Source organism: Heterocephalus glaber, unplaced genomic scaffold (assembly GCF_053883595.1).
Source record: "Heterocephalus glaber isolate CG9 unplaced genomic scaffold, H.glaber_assembly_v1.0 deba00001538, whole genome shotgun sequence".
NCBI classification, from domain to species: domain Eukaryota; kingdom Metazoa; phylum Chordata; class Mammalia; order Rodentia; family Bathyergidae; genus Heterocephalus; species Heterocephalus glaber.
In genome coordinates, this window is record NW_028258333.1 from 19,174,138 (window position 1) to 19,196,630 (window position 22,493).

Consider the following 22,493-nt stretch of genomic DNA (forward strand, 5'->3'; position numbering starts at 1 on the left):
AACCCAGAGAGCAGGTAATCTTAGGGTTCAAGTTCAGGCAGGGAAATTCATAACTTCAATATGAAATGGCTGGATATATTCAACTGATTCAGTATTTTTCTCTTTAAAAAATTTGTATTAGTACACAATTAGTTCACAGTATACAATGATTAATTCATTACATTCATTGTAGGGAATTGGTACATGTACCTAACACATCTCAATTCTGATTTGTCCCCTTCTCTCCCCCTTTTATTTTCCCAGCATCAGATTCATTTACAGATTCATTTATTCATTTATAGATTCATCAGATTCATTTACTATTTTATAGGTCCTTAGAAAGTTAATTGTCATATACACAGATTGACAACCAGACTAATAGGCCAAAAAACATATGAAACACATAAGACAATATACTAAATCAAAGACAATATACTAAATAAAGACAATTGTAGTAAATCAAGTCACACTTTTAGATACATTTTCCATGCTGGATTGCTGGAGACCCCTGCAGTCAGGTTCCAGTCCCTACCTGCCCAGTATGCGATGCAGGGCTGAGAAAAAGAATACACTAGAGACAGAGCTAAGAGAAACAAAGCAGAGTGCCAGGACGACAAATGTTGGTGCAACCGACAAAGGCGCTGGACAGTCCCAAGCACTGACTTTTATTGTCAATCAATTGGGGTAAAGGTGACATGGTTTCTATGGAAATTAATGTAAACAAGACTCACAAAGGACAAGACAAAGCATTCTCAAATTAGGAATAGAACAGCCAAAATATATCATTGTAATTGGAACACTGTCCTAGTTGGAAGGTTTAGTCATAGGAACGGAATCTGGGTGTTACTCTGACCTCGGCATGCACGCAGACTGCAGCCGGACTCACTTCTATAAACAGGCCAATTGTGCAGTTAACTCTTTATAGCCTGCCTTGGGCATAATCAATATTACGGTCCTCTGCACTGGATTATAGTAACTTTTTTTTCCTCTTCTCTCTTTTTTTTTTCCTACCAGGGATGGAACTCGGGACCTTGCGCTTGTGAGGCAGGTGCAGTGCCAGTGAGCTAAATCCCCAGCCCGCTTATCTGTTTTTCATTTGGCACTTTATATATTGATTTTTTTCATATAGGAGAAACCACATGCTATTTAAGCTTGTGTTTCTGATTTACTTAACATTATGGTCTCAACGTGCACCCATTTTCCTACAGATGACTCAAGTTTATCCTTCTTTACGGAACAGTATGATTCAGTCTTAAAAAACAAAAACATGGGCTGGGGATTTAGCTCAGTGGTTTCGCCGCCTGCTGTGCAAGCGACAGGACCCGAGTTCGATCCCCGGTACCAAAAAAAACAAAAACAAAAACAGGACTAGGTAGTCAGACTTAGACTTTCTTATGGTTTAATATACACCTTTTTTCCTTTTTTTCATGGTACCAGGGATTGAACTCAGGACCTTGTGCTTGCGAGGCAGGCACAGTGCCACTGAGCTAAATCCTCGGCCCAGCATAAATTTTCAGACTTGGTTTATTGCTGGTAACCTAGCTGATCTTAACAACATTATTGGGACAGTCATGATGACTGGCATGCAGCTCACACGTCAGGTGTGAATTAATTCATTAATTCTCAGGTCACTTTCTATGGCAAGTGATGAATAATATTCCCATTTACACAAGGCACTGAGGCACAAACAGCTCAGAGGACTTCCCCAAGTAGCTGTCTGACCCTCACAGCTATGCTCTACTAGATGGCAACCAAGGGGCAACTCCCACCATCAGAGAAAGCCCACACCAGGAAGAATGGGGTAAATACAAGACTCACATGTAGAAGGCACTGCAGTAGGTTGTTAAAGGGCATAAAGATGATGAAGATGCTATTCTACCTCAAAATATAATAGAAAGAACAATATGGTAGACAATAGGATTTCAAGAAACAACAAAGTGAGGGGGCAAAGGATGCAGACATCTTGTAAGTGACCGCGAATGACAGGCTAAGGTATTTCAGCTTTTTTGTCGATACTGTGGGATCTTCCATTCACTTTGCAGGCTCAAAGGGAGGTAAACGGATCTTGAGGGCAAAGTAATCTGCTAGCGGAGCCGAGAATGGAGGACAGGAAAGAGCTGACTGGACAAGAAAGTACAGCTGTGGCTTCTGTGCCCTGCATAAAGGCTTTGCTAAGGGTTCAAGAGTGGTTCAGTCTTTGCTCTGCTGACCAAGCCATGGGCCCTGACTCAGAGGTAAACCTTTTGTCATTCAGCTGCCTGAGGAAGCACCTCTTTGGTATCCACTTGCCATGTGTAAATCACACAATGGATATGCTAGCAGCAGCCTGGCAGAGTCAGAGACCAGCACAACAATGCAGAAGATGGGAAGAATTGTTTGGGGGATTGTAGGGAACAGGACGGAATCAGCACTGGCCATGTTAGGTGTCTGGTGCTGCTAGGACATCCATGTGGATATCAGGGGCCCCTAATGTGAGGGTGAAGAGGCAGAAGAAGAAGGCAGGACTGGCGCTGTGGATATGAGAGCGGATGGCCAGCTGATACAGAACAGATGAGCCAAAGAGGAGAGAGAACAGAGAACACAGAACTTCTAAAAGAACACCTCCCCTCTGGGGCCACACCATTGGGGTTCATTGGAGGGCGAAGTGTTAGAACACAGAGACAAACTGAAGGACGCTTTGCTGTTCTCTTATTTCCTTGTCCGACATAGGGCTCAGGAATGTGTGGGAACCTCTCTCTAAGGTGGCCATATTTCAAGTGCTCAAGCAGTCATGTTCCCAGTTGGTGCAGCTCACTTGGATATGGAGCGGGGCACTCTTAGCCATGACTGGATGGCAGCATCCAAGAAATTAAAGATTCTTAATCCATTTTATCTCCCCTCCTGGGACAAAAACAATTGGGCTTTCTTGGTTGTTGGGTTTTTTTGCTTGCTTTTTTTCAGACAGGATCCTGCTATGTCACTCGGGCTGTCTTTGAACTATGTAGCCCAGGCTGGCCTCGAACTCACAGTGATCCTCCTGCCTCAGCCTCCGAGTGCTGGGATTACAAGAGTGCACAACTGCGCCTGGCTAAGCCCTTACTGATATCCAATCATATCCATATCTAGCTGAGACATGTGTAAAATAGTAACTTCCAATCAGAAATGCCTCACCTAATCTAAGGCACTGAAGGGCAACTAACTTCCTTGCTATTCTTTATTTGAAACAGTAAATATAAACCCAGCTGGGCATGGCTCAGTGTAAATTCCCTGGGTTCAACCCTAAGTATCACAAAAAATAAACAAATAAAACAACTGGGGATGTAGCTCAATCCAAAGGCTTTAGGTTTAATCCACAGTACCACCAAAACAAACAAACAAACAAACAAAAAATGAAACAAGCAGAACTCTTGGTCAGAGAGAGGATTCTAACAAGAATTTTGCAAAAAATCTTCACCTATTGTTGCAATACATCAATTTCTCTTTGGGAAAGGGCCTCAGAGTTCCTAGTATAAATTACTTAACAGCAGGCAATAAATAGTCACTTTGGTTTTTTTTGTACCAGGGATTGAACTCAGGACCTTGCACTTGCAAGGCAGGTGGCAGCACCAATGAGCTAAATCCCCAGCCCACTTTGTTTTTTTGAGACAAGGTCTTGTTATACATATAGCACAGGGTGACCTTGAACTCACTAGGTAGACCAGGCTGGTTCAAACTCATGATCTTCCTGCCTCAGCCTTCCATATGCTGGGATTATGGGAAGGCACCACCACTCCTAGCAATTTCGTTTTTGAAAGGACAGAATACTTATTTTTTGGCGCATTTTAAGGTATCTCTATTAATAGAGCCAAAGACAGATTTTTAGAGGAATATCTATAATTAGAGGCTAGAAATTATCATAAGAAGGAAAGGAAGGCGGTAAGAGGACCGAGACACTAGTGTTTCCAGAGGCAGCCCAGGAATTTAAGAGACAAAAAGGGTGAGAATAACCTGTGTCACACACTGTAGGGATGTTACGGAGACCTGGGGCTGCCAAAGCTTAGCAGGGCAATGTCTGCAGATGGGGCAGAAGTCCTGCTGCAACAAGAAAGAGGGGCTGGGGTTGCAGTCAGAAGCAGAGCATGTGCTTAGTGTGAGTGAGGCCACAGATCTGATCCTCAGCACTTCAAAAAAGAAAAAAGAAGACATGAGTAGAGAAAATAAGTATAGGCGTTTATGTACATTTAGCAGTGTAGGGCAGGAGAACAGGATAGTAGCCTGACTGTTAAGAAAGGGATTCTCCAGGTTAGGGAAGTTCTAAGGTCATCTTTAGAGAAAATACACTTCAGAAACAACCGTGGAAGAGGGAAGGCTGATGCAAGCAGGCTCCAGACAAAGCAATCCAGACACAGGCAGAGGTTCAGGTTCACCATAGAGGAAGCACGAGCACAGAGAGAAATAATAGGAGGCCAGAAGGAAGCTGAGAGAGTTTTTGTTAATCCCACAGAAGTAGGGAAAAGGTGGTTGAGAGTACACAAATTAGGAATGAGTTTAAAAGCAGGGTGTGGTGGCACACAATCCTAGCACTAAGCAGGCTGAGGTAGGAAGATCGCTTTGAGTTCAAGGCCGCCCTGGGCTACACAGTGAGTTCAAGATCAGTTTGAACTACATAGTAAGACCTAGTCTCAAAAAAAAAAAAAAAAAAAGAATGAAAACATATTTAAGTATCCATGATTGATAAGGTATAAACCAACTACAGATTAATGGGATTTATACAAGTAAATTCTTTAGAAATATGATTTGAATGTGAGCTGATCTTCATGTTTTGTTTTGTTTTTGGTACTGTGATCCTCTTCCCTCAGCCTCCCAGGGGTCTGGGATTTTAAACATTAATACAGATGCTTTTAAATTTGTCTAAGATCATTTCTGGTGATCTTAGTGTTCTAGTCCAGTGGAAATCTTACACTGTGTGTATGTTTGGTGGGAGACAGACAAAGCATGCACTGTGAGCTGGGCTGAGGTAAGAGCTCAGTGGTAGGGTGCTTGCTTAGCAAAGCAAGGCATGGGTTTGATCCCCAGCACTGCAACAAGAAAGCAGTGACAGACACAGTTTAAGAGCTCTGTTCCCTGGGTAGATATGCAAATCCCATCCTGAGTAACTTCTTTCTGCTGTCCATTCATGCAAACTCCACTAATGACTTTTAGAACACAGAAGGAAGGCAGATGGAATGAAGTAAGATCACTTTCCAACAGTTTCTATCAAAATGATGCTGGTCTTCTGAGAATACTTTCTACTTTTCAGGCCCAAGTCCTGACTAGAATGCAGCGTATCTAAGCGCACAGGCAGCAGCAATGGAGAATCGGCCCATTCCCACCTGTGTGCACAATTCACCTTGCTTCTTCCTACATTGCTTTGCCTCTTTCCTAGACTGCTGTATGAAGGACTGAAGGACAGAGATCCTCGTCTTCCTTCCCCCAAAGCCCTGACTTTCAAAGTGTGGTATACACTGCCCTGGGAGGCCCCAACACCCTTCCAGGTGGTCTGGGAGCCACTAATCTCACGGTAATACTGACAGTTTGTCTTTTCCACTTCACTGACATCTGCGGTGGCAGAGGAAAAGCAGTGATGGGTAAGAACTTCTGGTGACTTAAGGCCAATCAAGGTGAGGCCACAACTGCACTGGTCATCACTGTGCTATGCTGTCACTACTAGCAGGAAGAAAACCTGATTCACTTGAGAATGTCCTTCATAAAGGGTTAAAAATGATTAATTGTATTATCTTGACCATTAACATGTCTCTAATATTTTGTGAGGTGGGGTGGGAAGTAAGCACTGAAGTACAAAGCTTGCCTCAAGAACAGATCCTAGTATAAGTGACCAGTTGCCTTTTTGTGGAATTGAATAACTGACATACAAACTTCTGATATTCAGACTTTGGTATCTGGCAGACATTCACTCTAAAAAAACAAAAAGTGAGTTAATTACTTTACAGAAAACAATTGATAAATTGTTGACAGTGATAAAACACTGAGCTTTCAAGTAAAAAATAGAATTGTGGAAAACTAGTATATATACTTTAGCTATTTCATGACTTCTGATGAGATGCTATTAGTCACTATGATTTTAAATCTTGTATCATGAAACATGTTACTATTTAGAAGATCTGTATAATCTAAAAATATTTTTCTAATGGCCAATGTATACCTCATCCCCCCGATACTGGGAATTAAACCCAGGACTTTGCACTGAGCTATACTATAGCCTTTTGAGACAGGACCTTGAGAAATTGCTCAAACTGGTCTGGAACCTGCTATCCTCCTGCCTCGGCTTCCCCAATAGCTGGGATTACAAGAGTGGTTCACCAGCTGGCTGTGGTGGCACAATCCTGTAATCCCAGCACTCGGGAGGCTGAGGCAGGGGGATCACTTCAAGTTTGAGGCCAGCCCTGGGTCACATAGCGAGATTCCTGTCTTTCTTTGATCAGTGACATATTAAATATGGCTCCCATCCCATTCCATTCTGTGAAAACCAAGAAGCTCTTCATGTTGTTTCTGGGAGAAAATACAACTAAGCCCATACCATAATTAACAGTGTTGGTCAAAAAGAATTTTAAATCCTACTACCTTTAAAGTAGTCGGCTCAGGTTCAAAGTGATTTTAGATATTAAACTAGCTTACTTTCAAGAGCAGACATACCTGTAATACTCTTAGCACTTTTCAATGTCTCTGCTAAATTTCAATGCATTTGTGAAAACTTTAAAACTGTCCCAGAGAGCCTCGTGTCCCAGAGAGACCCCTCCAGGGAGTCCCTATAATATTTCTGGATCACTCTTGGACGAAGGACAAAGCTCTTGTGCACCAAGGCCAAGGGCTTTAAGCAGGGTCATTCTGTTAGGGTGGGCAATGAGCCACCCAAGCCTCTCTGGGCTCCCGGACGCACTTACTGGTATGCCATGACCCTGAAAGCGCAGAACATCCTCCTCCAGAAGAGGTGTGGGGACGACAAAGAATGCTGGCAACCTAGAAGACAGAGATGTCATCAGATTTTAGTACTATGCTTCATTTACAAAATATGAAAGCTCAACCTTACTAAATACAAGGAAACTAAGCAGGATGCTATGGAAATGACTGTATTTCCCTTCTCTGAAAAACCAGCTCCTATGAACTGTCATTCTGTTTGGTGTAAAGCACTCTGGCCAAATCAGTCATGAATCTGAGTTAAAATCCTGGCCCTGGGCAGGGGACGTAGATCAGTGGTGCCATGCCTGGCAGGCGCAAGATCCTGAGTTAAGATTCCTGGTATCAGAAAACATAAAAAATAAAATCCTGGCCCTGCCTCTAATTCTGCATAACCTCAGATAAGTTACTTTGTCCCTCTGAGTCTGTTTCCTCTTCTATAAAATGAGGGAATGGAAAATGTAATACTTAAAAGTACATGAATTCCAAAATTGGGAGTGACCTTTCTTATCATGTAGTAACAATATGAGCTCCTGTGTTGCTTTCAGTTATACTAATATGAAAACCAGTAATTATGCTGCTAGCTGCCCAAATATTTTATCAAATACTTTGGCAACACAAACACATTCTTAGCTGGGCATGGCAGCTAACACCTGTAATCCCAGCACTCAGGAGGCTGAGGCAGGAGGAGTGCCATGAGTTGGAGGCCAGCCTGGGCTACACAGCAAAACCTTGTCTCAAAAAAACGAAAACAAAAAACCAAAAAACACTTAAGTTCTACTGTGTGTCAGACAGTGCTCCAATACTTCACATGAATTACTCATTTCATCCTCCAACAAACCTTTCAGGTATGTACTGTGATAAATTTCCATTCAACAGATAAAGAAACAGACACAACACTGCCAAAGCCCTTCCAGTCACATAATCAATAAGCACATAATGGAGCTAAGGCCCAAACCCAGGCAGTATGACTGCAACTCTTCCAGGAGAAATACTGTTTCTAAAAAGAACAATATTGTTATGAAGTAGGACAAGAGAAAGTTAGATTTTCAGAGTTGCAGAGATCAAAGACATGTGGGGACAGTCTCTTCGAGTCAGCAGATGAAATCTGCCTAAGTTCCATCACTGTGGATCTGTTAACACCCTCTTCCAGGAGCTTGAAATAAGGCCTCATAAGAAATGAGATGCTGATGGTATTACACTGCCCGGGAAAGTAATCATGGATCTGTATGCATGCTGCATATTTGATAGAAATGTGGTAAGTATCAGGTCATAAAACGTTCAGAGTTAAAGAGATCAGAACTCAAATGTGATCACGCCATTAATCAGTCCATAGGGGATGGAAAAGCATATTGAATATCATTAGAAGGATGTGATCATCCAAATCCAGACTGTGAGAAACTATTAGTCAAATAGCTTGATTTCTTCAGCAAATTACAAACAAACAAGGCTGGGGTGAGATTAAGCAATTTAAGAAATCTATCCATCAATCACAAAATATCAATCTCATTGAATTTTGACTAACAACAACAACAAAATGGGTTAAAAAGGTAAAACGGAACCTTAAAAGTTTACAATCAAGGCTGGAGATGTGGGCTAGTGATAGAGTATTCTCCTAACATGCACAAGGGCCTGGGATTGATCCCCAGCATGACCAAAATAAAACAGAACAAAACAAACAAACAAAAAAGAACAATGAAGAAAATTTGAACCTAAACTGGATATTAATTAACATGAAATTTGAAAGGTGTGATAATGGTTTTGTTACATTTATAAAAAGAGTTAATTCTTAGAGATATATACTTAATATGCATGTAATATGATGAGCTCTGGCATTTATTTCAAAATAACCCAAAGGAGCCAGGCACACTGGCATACCCTTCTAATCCCAGTGGCTTGGGAGGCTAAGACAGGAAGGTCACAAGTTGGAGCAAGCCTGTTCAACTTAGTGAAATCCTTTCTCAAAATAAAAGTCTGGGGACCGGGAATTTAGCCCAGTGGTTCCAGCGCCTGCCTCGAAAGTGCAAGGTCCTGAGTTTGATCCCCAGTACCAAAAAAAAAAAAAAAGTCTGGGTGAAGCTCAATGTAAAGGCCCTGGCTTCAATACCCCGCCCCCCAATCCACAGGAGAGAGGTAGGTAGAGGCATAGAGACAACAAACAACTGGCCAGTGCTTCCCAAATCTGACTTTAAACAATAATTTTGTAGGAACTTTGTTCTTTTAAAATTAACCTTTAAAATTTAATATAAAATTTCAGGCAATATGGAAGAGGAAATAATCCAAAGGAGCCGGGCACTATGTCAAACCAACATATACAAGTATGTCAGTCACTCCAGTACTTCAAAAGCTACATATGCTGACATTTTAGACAGGTTGAAGTATCTTAGCTAAGATTTTTTCGGCTTGAATGGGCGGGCAGAAAGGTACCCTTTCTTCAGGTGTAGTCCCTGAAGTAAAAGCCTCTTCACAGAACAATGATTCCCAAATTCAGGCTGCCTATCAAAATCACAGTGGAAGATTTAAAAACTCCCAAAGTCCAGGTTCCACCCCAGAACTATTACATCAGAGGCTTAAAAGCTCTCAAGAAATGCAGTCAAGATGAAACCTACTGTTCCACAAGATCCTGCTGCTCAAAGTATGCAGACACATCACCTGGGTGTGGACCGGCACACTCTCAGGCCTCGCCCCACCCACGAATCACACCCAAGTTTAACAAGACTGCCTGGTGATTCAGATGCACATTAAACTGTGGGGAGTGCTACCAGTGGTGGTGAACCTATGGCAAGCGCCCGCAGAGGGCGGTTTGTATCACTGAAAGCTCTAAAAAGGTTCACCATCACGGGACTAGACCGTAACTGACCGTAACCGACACACAGCTCCTTTTGCACCCTTTTCAGAAGTCACCTATGGAGTGCTTAAACTAGAGTCTCAGCTCCTTTCTCAGTGGCTCATGCTATACTGCTGAAGGGGGGCCTCACTGTTCTAAAAAATTCATGTTGAATATTTCACAATGCTAGTTAACCAGTTAATTTTCTCTGTTATTAGCAATCGCAAGCCATCTCTCAGCAGAGACAAAGAGCACCGCCCCAGGGAGGGGTGTGGAGGGTGTCTTGCCTGGCCCAGCCAACTCAGGTGGAGTCTATGCAGTCTCTGTTGCAACTGCCAATGGAGACAAGTAATCAATCTTCCCTCCTTGGAAAACAGTAAATTCAGTTATTAGGATGGGTTTAGTGCACAAAATAAACAGCCTTTCTCAGTACAGGACAACTTGGGTAGGGGGAAGTTAATGATCCACTCAGGTACAATCTTAGTTAGGGTGAGGAACCTCTGCAGCAGGGTTATGTTGGCCAGCACCAATGCACAAGTCCCTCTGGTTATCCACGTCAGAGGTCTACACACTTTACAGTTCTACAGGGAGGTGGGATAAGAGAAAGGCTTTTAGAAAGAGAATGAAAAAAGAGAAGTAACAGACCTGTAGCATTAGAAGAGCCAGCTCTGACCTCAGGGAAGGTAGACAGTAAATGACAGGAGTCCACTCCCCTAGTGGGGCTGTCATTAAGTTACAGTTTCCTCTATTTACTGAGCACCTCTCAGAAGCAAAGCACAGTGGTTGGTACTGAGGATATAATGAAGAAAAACAGGGAGTCTTGTCCTTGACTTCATAGAGCTATAGGTTGCAGAAATAAACATGAACCAAAAGGAGACAAAAATAAACTTGCAATCACACAAAGTGCTATAAAAGATGCATAGTGCAATGAAAGCTTCCATGAGGAAACCTGACCTCGTCTGGGACTCCCTAAGAAAGTGGCACTGGGCTGAGATCTAATCGGTGCAGTGGAGTTAACTCCCCACGTGCAGCTCAAAGCAAAGGATGCTTCAGACAGGAGGCTACCAGGCAGGATGGTCAGTGGAGGGGTGTGACAGAGTCAGAGACAGGCAGGATGCAGACCGCCATGGGCCCTGGAGTGTTGGCTGAGGTTCTGTTCCAAGACCAGTGAGAAGTCGCTGACCAAATGCAGATGGAGAGGCTCACTCAGAGGATGGGGTGCTATGGGACCAGAGTGGATGGGAAAGACTACACAGGGAGCTACTAGAGGAGTCCAGGGGGGAAATAAAGCACAGCTTTTCCTGTGTGCTGGGACAACCTTAGCAGCATGGGTTGGCACGGGGTGTTCTGAGTATCAGAATCTGGATAAAGGTCTTTACTAGTCATGATCAATAATGCTACTGCCAAGTGCCACCCAATGGAAAGACAGGCTCATAAAAACATCACAGTGCATCCTCATCCATCTTATTCACTTGACCTGGTACCTTACAACTTCTGGCTCTTCCCTAAAATAAAAAATGACCATGAAAAGTAAACACTTTGAATAAATTCAGGACATCTCAGCAGCCATGACAGCACAACTAAAGACACTCACAAAACAGGACTCCCAGAACTGCTTCAGCAAGTGTTAAAAATGACACCATAAGTGTGTTCAAAGCAAGGATGGCAATGTGTCTGTTACTATAATAAATTTTTTTAAAAATTTAAACATTCATTGTATTTTGTATCACACTTTGTATTTCTGACATGTTGACATCTACATAAGTGCCAGAATTCAGCATAGGCTAGATTTTAAATAATAATTCTGGGTGTTGGCACACGGGCACACACCTATCTATAGTCCCACCTACTTGGGAGGCTGAAGCATGAGGATCAGGAGTTCAAAGACAGCCTGGACTAAATAGTGAGACCCTGTCTGAAGCAACAACAACAACCACAACAAAAACCACCATAACAACAAAAAAAACAGTTCTGGGAATGGAGATGCCCTGTATCAGCAACCTCACATGACATCTCGTAGGAGGAGGAGTTTCTAAGCTCTTTCTAAAAGCTAGCTTTCCCCTTTTCATCTAGGAAGAAAAGAGAGCAAGACAGGGCTGCTAATAAAGTTCTGGGTAGAGTCAGGACTATTTGGGTCCCTTCCATTGTCATCACAGCTCATGCTGTGTAAGTGTTTGGGGTTGATCAAAATAAAAACTGGCTGGGCATCGTGGTACACAAGTGTAATCCCAGCACCAGGAGGATGAGGCAGGAGGATCACAGTGAGTTTGAGGCCAGCCTGGGCTACATAGGGAGACCATGTCTGAAAAAAAATGAAAAGCTCCACAAAACTACATTTTTATGAAACTGTTAGCAATTTGCTAGGAAGTATGTTCCAAAGTGATAAGATTCAAGTTTCTAAAAAGAGATTATGCAGAGTCACCCTTTAAAAATGTAGGTCAGATTACTCCCTGCCTCTGCTCAAACTCCCCCTCATTTCTCAGAATCAGAAAGGATAAATTCTTCCAAAAGCATCCCGAAAGCATAGAATGGGCCCCTCTCCTCCCCAAACCAACTCAGTCCTTCGCTTCCTTCAAGGCCTGGCTCAAAGACCATCTACTCCTGAGGCCTCCCTAACCACCTTCTATAATTCCAGCACTCCCTACCTGTGCCTGACGTTTTTCTGCACAGCACTCTCAATGTGTGTGTGTTGTGTGTGTGTGATGCCGGGGATGGATGGAACCCAGGGCTTCAGGCATGCTAAACAAGTACTCCACACTGAGCTACAGTCTCAGCCCAACTGAAGGTTGTCGTTTTTGTTTCTGAGCCAAGGATTGAACCCAGGACTTTGTGCACAACAGGCACATATTCTATCACTGCAACCAGCTCCCTAGCACTTACCTTTTAATCTACTACTTTACCTTCACTTCTTCATTCTACCATTGCCTTCCTCCCACTAGAAAGAATGCTCCAGGAGATACAGGACACAGAGATACAAGAGCACTGTTTACCACTGTAAATCTAGTGGCTAGGATGCTCAGCACCAATAGGCACTCAACAATTTTTGTTAAATGAATAAATGAAGGGTTCAATAAAAGGAAAGGAAAACATAAAATATAAATTCAGAAATGCCTCTAAGTTTTACAGTTAGGTTAGAGATACAACAATGCAACAATGCTGTTTTTGTCTGACTTGTGGGCTAAGATTTATGGAGAGGTGCAAAAAATAAATCCTCCTTTGCAACCCAGAACTCACTATTGAGTATGAGTTTTGATACTATAAGAAGGAATATTTCTGCCAGGTTCGGTTGTGCATGCCCGTGGTCCTGGCACTCCTGAACCCAAGGCAAGAGAAATGAAAGTTTGAAGCCAGCCAGGACTACACAGTGAGACTCAGAAAACAAATCTAATACAGATTAATGTGATGGGAGGAGTTGATAACCATTGAAATTGGTTCTAAGACTAAAAGAGTTGTTAATAAAGCATAGGACATGAGAAAAAAAGACAAAAAGATATAAATTCTCTTTTGAGTATTTCAAGAGACATTTTAAGAATTTCTTTTTAAAGCTAGTACTGAGGGCCGGGGATTTAGCTCAGTGGTTCCAGCACCTGCCTCACAAGCACAAGGTTCCGAGTTCGATCCCTGGTACCAAAAAAAAAAAAAATTAAAAAAATAAAGCTAGTACTGAGAGGCTGGGGCACAGCTCAGTGGTAGAATGCTTGCCTAGAATGCATGGGGCCCTGGGTTCTAACCCCAGCACCATGAGAAAAATAAAAATAAAGGCTAGTGTTGATGTGAGGAAAGGAACCTCACACACTGTTGTGGGAATGTAAAATAGTACAATCTAAGTGGAAAACAGTCTGGCAGTTCCCTCAAAAAGTTAAACACATAATTACTATATGTTCTGACAATTCAACTCCTAGATTATACTAGAGAAATAAAAACATGTATCCACACAAAAACTTGTACACAAATGTTTGTGGTAGCCTTATTCAGAAGAGATAAAAGGTAAAAACAATTCAAATGTCTATCAACTAATGAATGCATAAATAAAATGTGGTATATATCTACACTATGAAACATTATTTGGCAATAAAAAGGAATTAAATTCTGTTAATATATTACAACATGGATGAACTGAGAAAACATTATACCAAGTGTGAGAAGCCAATGGTAAAAGACCACATGTAATATATGATTTCATTCATATGAAATGTCCAGAACAGGCAAACCTACAGAGGCAAACTGGTGGTTGCTTAGGCCTGGGGAGAGGAAGGAAGATGTTTAGAGAAATGTAGAGTGATTGCTAATTGTTATCGAGTTTCTTTTGCAGATAATGAAAATGTTCTAAAATTGACTTCGATGATGGTTGCACAACCCTGTCAGTATATTAAAGACACACACACATGGGCTGGGAATTTAGCTCAGTGGTTCTGCCACCTGCCTCGCAAGCACAATGTCCCAAGTTCGATCCCCGGTACCAAAAAAAAACAAAAACAAAAACCAAAAAAGCACACACACTTCAAAGGGGTGAGTTGTATGGCATGTGGCCAGTATCGAAAGCTTACCTCTCACAGATTTTGTAGCCTTCATTGACACTCACTGCTCTGTACTTCACATTGCCTTTTGTCCGCTCCAATTCCCAACACCAGTCCTTAAGTGTGTCAAACATTACTGTATGATTCTTGGGATCAGTGGCTAACACAACAAAATTAGAAAGACAATAAAATCTCTTCATAAACCACTAGTATTATTATTAATTTTTGGTGCCAGGATCGAACTCAGGGACCTTGCGCTTGTGAAGAAGGCAGGGGCGGCAGCGGCACCACTGAGCTAAATCCCGGCCCAAAGCCTTAGTATTTTAACTATGTGGAAGTGCACCCTTAGGCTCCAATCTCCTTCACTAAGCCCATTTTTATCCAAGCAAAATAAATTTACTGCTTAATTCTGTTCCAGGTTTTTGGTCATTAATCCAAATTTCTAACTGGGGCTTTCTTTTTTGTTTGGCAGTACCAGGGATTGAACCCAGCCAGGCCTTTTGCACTGAGTGACATCCCTATTCATTTTTTAATTTTTAATTGTGACACAGTGTCTCACTAAGTCACTAAATTGCTCGGGCAGGGAACAAATTTGCAATCCCTGCCTCAGCCTCCCGGAGTACTGGGATTACAGGCATGTGCCACTCTGCTCAACACTGAGGCCATCTTTTTTATATTGTAGAAGTTGTTCTTGTTCTACTCCTTGTAATAGTACTGCATGAAGTCCTTTTGCTGTATGTAGCAAAATTATAGCATATATTGGTATATGGCATACTTATGGAGTCCTTCTGCAAGTCCTTGCAAAAGCTCCATTCTCAGTCACCTAACCATGAGATAATTTATATAAAACAAAAAGATCATATGAAGCACTAAAAGCCAGGCTTAACACAAAAGCTAAAGCAATGAAATATTTTTAGCCCTCCCAACAGATGCATACAATGGCAGACTAACTTGAACAGTACGTCAGATCTTTGAATGTACCCTTTCATCTGAAGATGCATTGCCCGTAAGAGGGTTGCTCAGTAGGACACTTGGTTATTGATGGCCATAAACAGATCAGACAGCCGCAGTGAAGGCCACATCATGGAGACAGTGCATCGGTTCCTAATCCAGCCCCAGCACTACCTTCAAGAACAAATGCCTGGAGATGCTGCTCTGGCAGCCCAGCACACATGTCCTTGATCTTCCCCAAGGCCATCACTGCTTGCTGGGGATTAACACGCCCCAAATCATCTCTGCACACCCAAGAAGCCAAGTGTTCTTGGAATCACAAAGTGTTTCATAAAACTATGCCAACTACTCTTTTCAATAAAACCAAATTATCACAAAATTAATACCAAGCTGGGCATGGTGGTACACACCTGTAATCTCAGCTCCTAGGGAGGCTGAGACAGAAAAATCATGTTTGAGGTCAGCACGGGACACTTATTGAGACCTTGTTTCAACAGGCTCAGCCCTCCTTAGGTTCAATCCCCAGTGTATGAAAGTAAAAGGATGATGACTGGGAATAATACACGATTGTACAGGTTGAACACCCTAACTCTGAAATAGGAAATACTCCAACATCTGAAATTTTTTGAGTGCTGGTGTGACATCACAAGTGGAAAATTCCACACCTGACTCATATGACAGTGCACAGTCAAAGCACAGGTATAAAACTATGTAAAATTGGGCCGGGAATTTAGTTCAGTGGTTTTGCTGCCTGCTGCACAAGCGCAAGGACCCAAGTTCGATCCCCGGTACCAAAAAAACAAAAAAAGTATAAAATTATTTTCAGGGGCCAGGGATTTAGCTCAGTGGTTCCAGCGCCTGCCTCCCAAGCACAAGGTCCCAAGTTTGATCTCCCGTACCAAAAAAAAATTATTTTCAGGCTCTGCAAATAATATGTGAAACATTAAACAATGTTTGTGTTTAGACTTGAGACCCATCCTCAAGATTATTCATTATGTATGTATAAATATGCTTCTGGTCCTAAGCATTTTGGATAAGGAATACTCAAACTATACACACTTACCATGGCCCAGGCACTGTTCTGTGCATATTACACTTTATTAGCTTATTCCTCAAAACCCTGCAGGACAGGTAATGTAATAGGGCAATGTTATTTCCTCCATGTTACAGATGTGGCACAGGAAAGTCAAATAACATGATCAAGTCACACAGCTAGGTAATGCTGAAGCTGGAATTCAAGCCCAGAAATAGGCCTTAAAGGCCGAGGCGGGGGGCACTTCCCTATGGATGCGGGTAATAATATTCCTGTTCAGCTAATCTGGCTATTTGCTTGGCAATGCATGCAAGTCTTTCCTTAAAATTCCATGTCACAGACACTTATGACCTTTTAGCCAAAATACATTTATAAATTATTAAGGCAGGGGAATAATCAAGATTATTTAGATACTCACCTCTACAAAAACCTTACTCAATGAAAAAGCTAACTGGCCAATGAGCAGCTATCAGTTACAACTTTTACTTCTCAAAAAAGATGGAGGTTAGAAGACAGGAGAAGGCTGGAATAAAATTTTTTAAAGATGCTATATACCCTGGATCTCTGGCACAAAAAGCCTGAGTTGATCAAGGTAAAGACTGTGGCAAGCTAATCAACATATGTTGGCAAGTCCAGGAATTGTCCAGTCCTGGGTCTACACCACAAATTGAGATATGAGAGGTAGAATTCCTAAAAACAGAATGTGATTTTTCAAATGTGAGCCCAATAAATGTTCATATAAATTATAAAATTCAAGCTAGGTGCAATGGGACAAGCCTGTAATCCCAGTACTCCGGGAGTCTGAGACAAGAGGATCACATGTTTGAGGCTAGCCTGAGCAACTTAGCAACTTAGGGAGACCCTGTCTAAGATGAAACAATAAAAAAGGACTGGGGATGTAACTCAATGCAAAGGCCCTGGGCTCAATTCCTAGTGCTGCTAAATAAGAAGACAAAGAGGAGGAGGAAGAGAAGGAGGAAAATGAATTACATAATCCCACATTGCCACAAGCTATAAAGCTAGCACACAGTTACACAGCACTTGTACATACAGCCACAGTAGAAAGATCTATTGTTCACAAAGATGAACTTATCCAACTAAGGGGCAAATTTTACATTTGGTCTAATATTAGTGTGAAGTATATTTTATATCAGTATAATTCTCTGAACATAATCCATCCTGAATATTATGCAGTTTTAGTTTCAACTAACTCTACAATTAATGACTACACTCTAAGTGCCAGTTAACACTTTCATAATCTTCACAAAAATTCAAGGGAAGCATTAAGAAAGTTGTTTTTAAAATGAGAAAACAAAGGCTCCAAGGGTCAAGTGTCCCTCCAGGATCACAAAGCCAGAGGCAAGGATGTACATTCAGGGTGGATGGACACCAAAACCTGTATTTTTTAAAATCTAAATCTCTGGAGTTCCTCACATGCAACAAGTAGTCAGATATCTACAGCTCAGCACTCCTCTAACTCTACCAGATGCGCCCACCACCCTCCACTACCAGCTTAGGCTCAGCCTGCCTTCCTCAGCGAGGGTGGGCACTTCCATCAGACGACACATTACTCAGCTGGCCTTCCTGTTTGACTTTATGCTCCTGGAGGGCAAGGATGTGGTCCTGTTCACCCCCATATCTCCACAGGGCCTGGCCCACAGCAAGCATGCAGTAAATGTTTTCTAAGTGAATAGTGACAAAGCAACTTCACGGTCCAGAAAGCTTACATGGAGTCCTTTTAAATAAACCTACCATCTCCCTGACAGGGGACTCAGTATCACTAAACATCAACCTCATGTTAAGAGTAACAGGCAGAACTGGGTGTAGTGGTGCACACCTGTAGTCCCAGTATTCCAGAGGCTGAGTCAGGAGGACTGCTGTAAGTTCAAGGCCAGTATGAATTACATACAAAGACCTTGTCTCAAATAACCAAAACAAACAAACAAACAAACAAACAAAAAAACCAAAAAAAGTAATAGGCAGAGCAAGTGAATAGACTGAGGAGAAAGCATGGGAGGAGAAAGAGGACAGATATTTGTGAAAACATGTCCATGCTAGCCATTGTTGATGGTTAATTCAGATGGTCAGGGTTTCTTACTTAAAATATTATTCTCTTTTTCAGCAAACTAAATGGAAAACATTTCAAACTTTTAAGTTTTCTTTTACCAAAACAGTTTTCTAAATTTTTTTTTAATGTACAAAGCATACTTTGAGTGCTTAAAAACTTTCTAAAATGCAAGACATTCTCTAGAATCTTATAAAATGAAATCAAATATATTAAAGTAGAAAAAAGAATCCAGGGACAGATATGGTAATTTTAAACTCATTTTGTTTCTCTATAGTCTCACATTCATAGTATAATACACTGATTTTATTTTTGATAAGGAAAGGCCAAATGAACAATCCACTACAAAAGGCAAGCAAACAACCTGGTGGTGCATGTTTGTCACCCCAGCACCTGGAAGGCTGAGGCACGAGGATCAATGTGAGTTCCAGGCCAGCCTTGGCTACATAGTGAGCTAAAGGCCAGCCTGAGCTACACAGTGAGACCTTATCTCAATAAACAAACAAACAAAACAAGCAAACAAACCTAAAAGGTAAGTTAAATAAAAGATCAAAGGAAAAAAAGAAAAAGAAATCAGAATGAATCATTCAAACAAAAGACCGCTAGAAAGAGCTAGAAAAGAGAGGAGGAAAAAAACCTCAACCACTGATGGATGGGTTTTCTCCTGGTTGCAGATAAGAACAGGAAAGATCCTGCCTCTCCTCAAATCAAAACCCAGAAAATACTTACCTGTGTTGTTTTGTGCAGCAGTTGCATAGGAAAACAGAAATAATCTTTTAAGTAGTTTAGGAGCCTGGGTATGATGAATTATGCCACTGACAATCTAGGAAAGAATGGACCAATGGATATGGTTATGCTTTGGACAAAAGAAAGATGAAAGAAAGGCAGAAGCCAAGTTATCGTCAGTCGTGCTAATGACACTCTGAGGACAACATAGCAACCCTTGTTCGGGTCTAGATCTATGACTGAGATCTGGGAAAAGAGCTAGACCAAAAGAATACTATTTTGTTAGGCTTTCTAAAAGCTCTGAACTTCTAGGGAAAACTTTAAAATATAACCTAATTTCTTAAAAACAATCTGCTATGTGATTGACTTACAGCTATTATCAGATAATAACTAAGACATTTAGCCACCCATTTCTTGGTTTTAGTATCTGGACGACGAGGAAAAATCAGTCTATTGTGCTTTCTGTTTATCTACTATGTTAAAAGTATGTTTGGACAGATGACTAAAACCATTGTTCAAAATGAAGTATCTGCCTTCTCAAGAAATTTTCCCTGTTTACACAACTGTTTTCCAGCTTAGAATAGACACTGGACTCAAGTTCATTATTCTAATAGAACTATCATACCATATGAAAGAAAATTAAGGCATTACTTCTAAATGTGCATATTTCATTGTGGACAAGACAATATGCATGTACTGGCTATTTGATGGGTAAATCCCCTAGCTATTTACCATAAGCATGGCCAGTTTGCTTCCTTCATTATCTTAGTAAGAGAGATTTTGTTTTTTGACACAGGGTCTTCCTATTATAGTCAGGCTAGCCCTGAATTCACTACTATATATAGTTTAGACTGGTCTCTATCCTCCTGCCTCAGTCTCCTGAGTGCTGGGATTACAGGCATGCATCACCACACCTGGATGAGAAATCTTGAAGTTATATGAACATTAAACTGATATAGCTATTTTCAGAGTTTATTGAATTACAAATCTCAGTCTGCTGTGGCACTCCCAGGTAATTATGTTTACTTGGCCTCCAAAGGCATACCTGGTAACTCAGGTTCGCTCACTGACCTATGTGCCACCTCCTTCCGTGCACAACCACAGTGATAAACTCATTTATTCCCAGGAGCTAAAGTCAGTGCTACTATTTTGGGGGCAGGGTGTCAGAGATGGGGAAGCAGGATAACTTGAGCTATCACATCTTTCTCTTTACTCAATTTCCTTCTGACTTGGCTTATAAGCTTCCACCCTTTAGTGGCCCTAGTAATAAAAACATTATGAACTGAAGGATTAAAGGTACCATGTGCTGAGACCATACACTAGCTCCATTTACCCAATTAACTCTCACATTCTAATCAAACAATAGAGGATTACAACCAATTTCAACTTCACACAGTGAAAGGCTCCCCTCCACCTTCAGGCAATGTAAGCAAAAGCTACAGTCAATGGGGAAACCCTGACGGGGAAATAAAATCCCAAACACAAGCAACTAGTTACCCTTTTGACTTCCTCTTCTTTTGTGTACCTCAGACAAAAGTGGAACACTCGGAGGTCCTTGCAATGGATGATGAGTTTCTCAGGGTATTTCTTCAGTTGTCCAAAGAGAGTTTTTTTTTTCTCATCGAACACTACAGATCAATAATGAAATCATGGAGGAAATTATGTTACATGGCAACAAGTAATGCTAAAGAAACAATGCAGACTGCTAACTTCCAAGGCAGGAGCCCAGTCCCTCCAAGCAGGGGCCCTGGCTCCCCGAGAGCAATCAGGGTTCTTCACTCCTCTGGAGTTAGCATGTGATCCAAACAGACTGGACACTGTTGGCAGAAAGGCCTCCAATGGCCTGAAGAAAACCGAGCTTGGAAAGCTGAGATAATAAAAGGGTAGCAGGGAGAGGGACATGCTTTCACGCCAGTCAACTCCTAGGTTTATAGGTAGGGCCCCTCCAGACACTTCCCTGATTGTCCCAAAGCTTGGATCCAACTCAGCACCTATGTTATAAACTGCTACTGAATGAATTTTTAAAATGCCCTGAACACAAAAATGGGGAAGAGAAACAGAGAAGCTTTGAAGGAGAGTCGTGTTTCATCAGTAGTAAAGACATCCTAATGAGAACACAACACACCTTAACACATCACCCTTTATAAAGTAAAGCCTACACAGCTACCACAGGTGGCAAAAAGTATGATCAACATCTAACATAGGATGAACTTGTGTGGAGCATTAGGAAGAACAAGCTTCAAGTTCAAGACGGAGCTCCTCCAACTAAGCAACCCCAAACAAGCTACTTCTCATCTCAATTTGTCATCCATAAAATGGATTTAAGTAATACATTCTAATAAACTATAAAAGCTACAAGAACATTTTCATCATTAACTATACATCCCAAGGATGCCACCCCAGGGTAAAGAGATACTTACCTCCATAAATCTGATCAACACAGTGGAGTGTAATGTCATTTTCTCCTATAACCTTATTCTTAAACTGAGTTTCCTAAAAGAGTCAAAAGAAAACAACTGTGACTCCTTTCTACACTGTTAGGCATCTATAAAGAGAGCAAATCATCATTTTCTACTTGTACACCAAGATAAACTGGGAAATGCACCCACATATCTCTAAGAAAGGGATGACCAAGAACATGAGGAGAGCTCATGAGCACTGGTTTTTCAAAGCTACAGAAGGTGCCATTTCTGGGCTGTTCCCAGGCAAACCGACCATGCCACGCAAAGCCCTTTGACAAGTGTGAGGAAGTGATGTGCAGTTTAACATTTCTTCACATAGATCCAAAGAGGAGGCTGACAGCTATGGAGGCCAGCTTTGTGAAGAAAACACTGGGCGATTCAAGTCTGCACAGGACTAGGAACAAGCCCCAACAGCGGGCAGCAGCACAGCAGACCAGACGAGAAGGGGCAGTAATGGTGCTGGTGTTTGGGAAGCACGGGAGGTCAGGACAGCAGGCACACTGCGCCAAAAGGGGCCGCAGCTGGGTTTCCATAACCTCCAGTGCTCTCTAGCGATATGGGCAGCTCTTTCCTCCAACTGCTCACTCCTGGTAGGCACAGCTCTCACAAGGATACTGCTACTGGGTTCATATTAAACCCAATTGCAAAGGCTACCCTCACCATTATTTTCATTACTGAACTCAGTTCCTGAGTTTGAGGACAAGTTTACGACAAAGAAAACATGGGGAACTAGTATATCTGGGGAGACAGTGTTCCAACAGGTGATTTATACCGTGTTGAAATACAGAAGAAACAGAAAAAGTTGGTGGTGTCAACCTACGAGGTCAAAAGCAAGCCAGCATCATATAAAGCACAGGTGAGAAATTTCTGGACAGTCCTGCAGCTGAAAGGAACGCCTGACAGAGGGCTTCTGCCTGTTGTATTTATAAGTTGAGGGGAGTGAGGTGGAGGAACTGAGGATCTGGGGGAAAACAACAACAACGACAAAGCCACAACTACACTGGTCCCTCCAAACTCAGCC

General features: G+C 41.8%; 1 protein-coding gene and 1 non-coding gene across 3 annotated transcripts in view; one reads left to right on the forward strand and one right to left on the reverse strand.

Annotated features, from left to right (window-relative positions):
• Mtmr12 (myotubularin related protein 12) overlaps window positions 1-22,493 on the reverse strand; it is a 71,994-nt gene that overhangs the window by 17,495 nt on the left and 32,006 nt on the right. For both annotated transcript variants that reach the window (XM_004848660.3, XM_004848661.4), the window contains 5 exons: window positions 21,431-21,503; window positions 20,508-20,638; window positions 19,014-19,107; window positions 14,266-14,395; window positions 6,879-6,954 (listed from right to left, as the gene is read on the reverse strand). In XM_004848660.3, the coding sequence (XP_004848717.1) occupies window positions 6,879-6,954; window positions 14,266-14,395; window positions 19,014-19,107; window positions 20,508-20,638; window positions 21,431-21,503 (504 nt within the window). The remainder of the gene's footprint in view (window positions 1-6,878; window positions 6,955-14,265; window positions 14,396-19,013; window positions 19,108-20,507; window positions 20,639-21,430; window positions 21,504-22,493) is intronic.
• Window positions 12,865-12,990, forward strand: LOC147824493 (small nucleolar RNA SNORA40). The gene has a single exon (XR_015442324.1). It is a non-coding gene; the product is annotated as a small nucleolar RNA SNORA40 (small nucleolar RNA).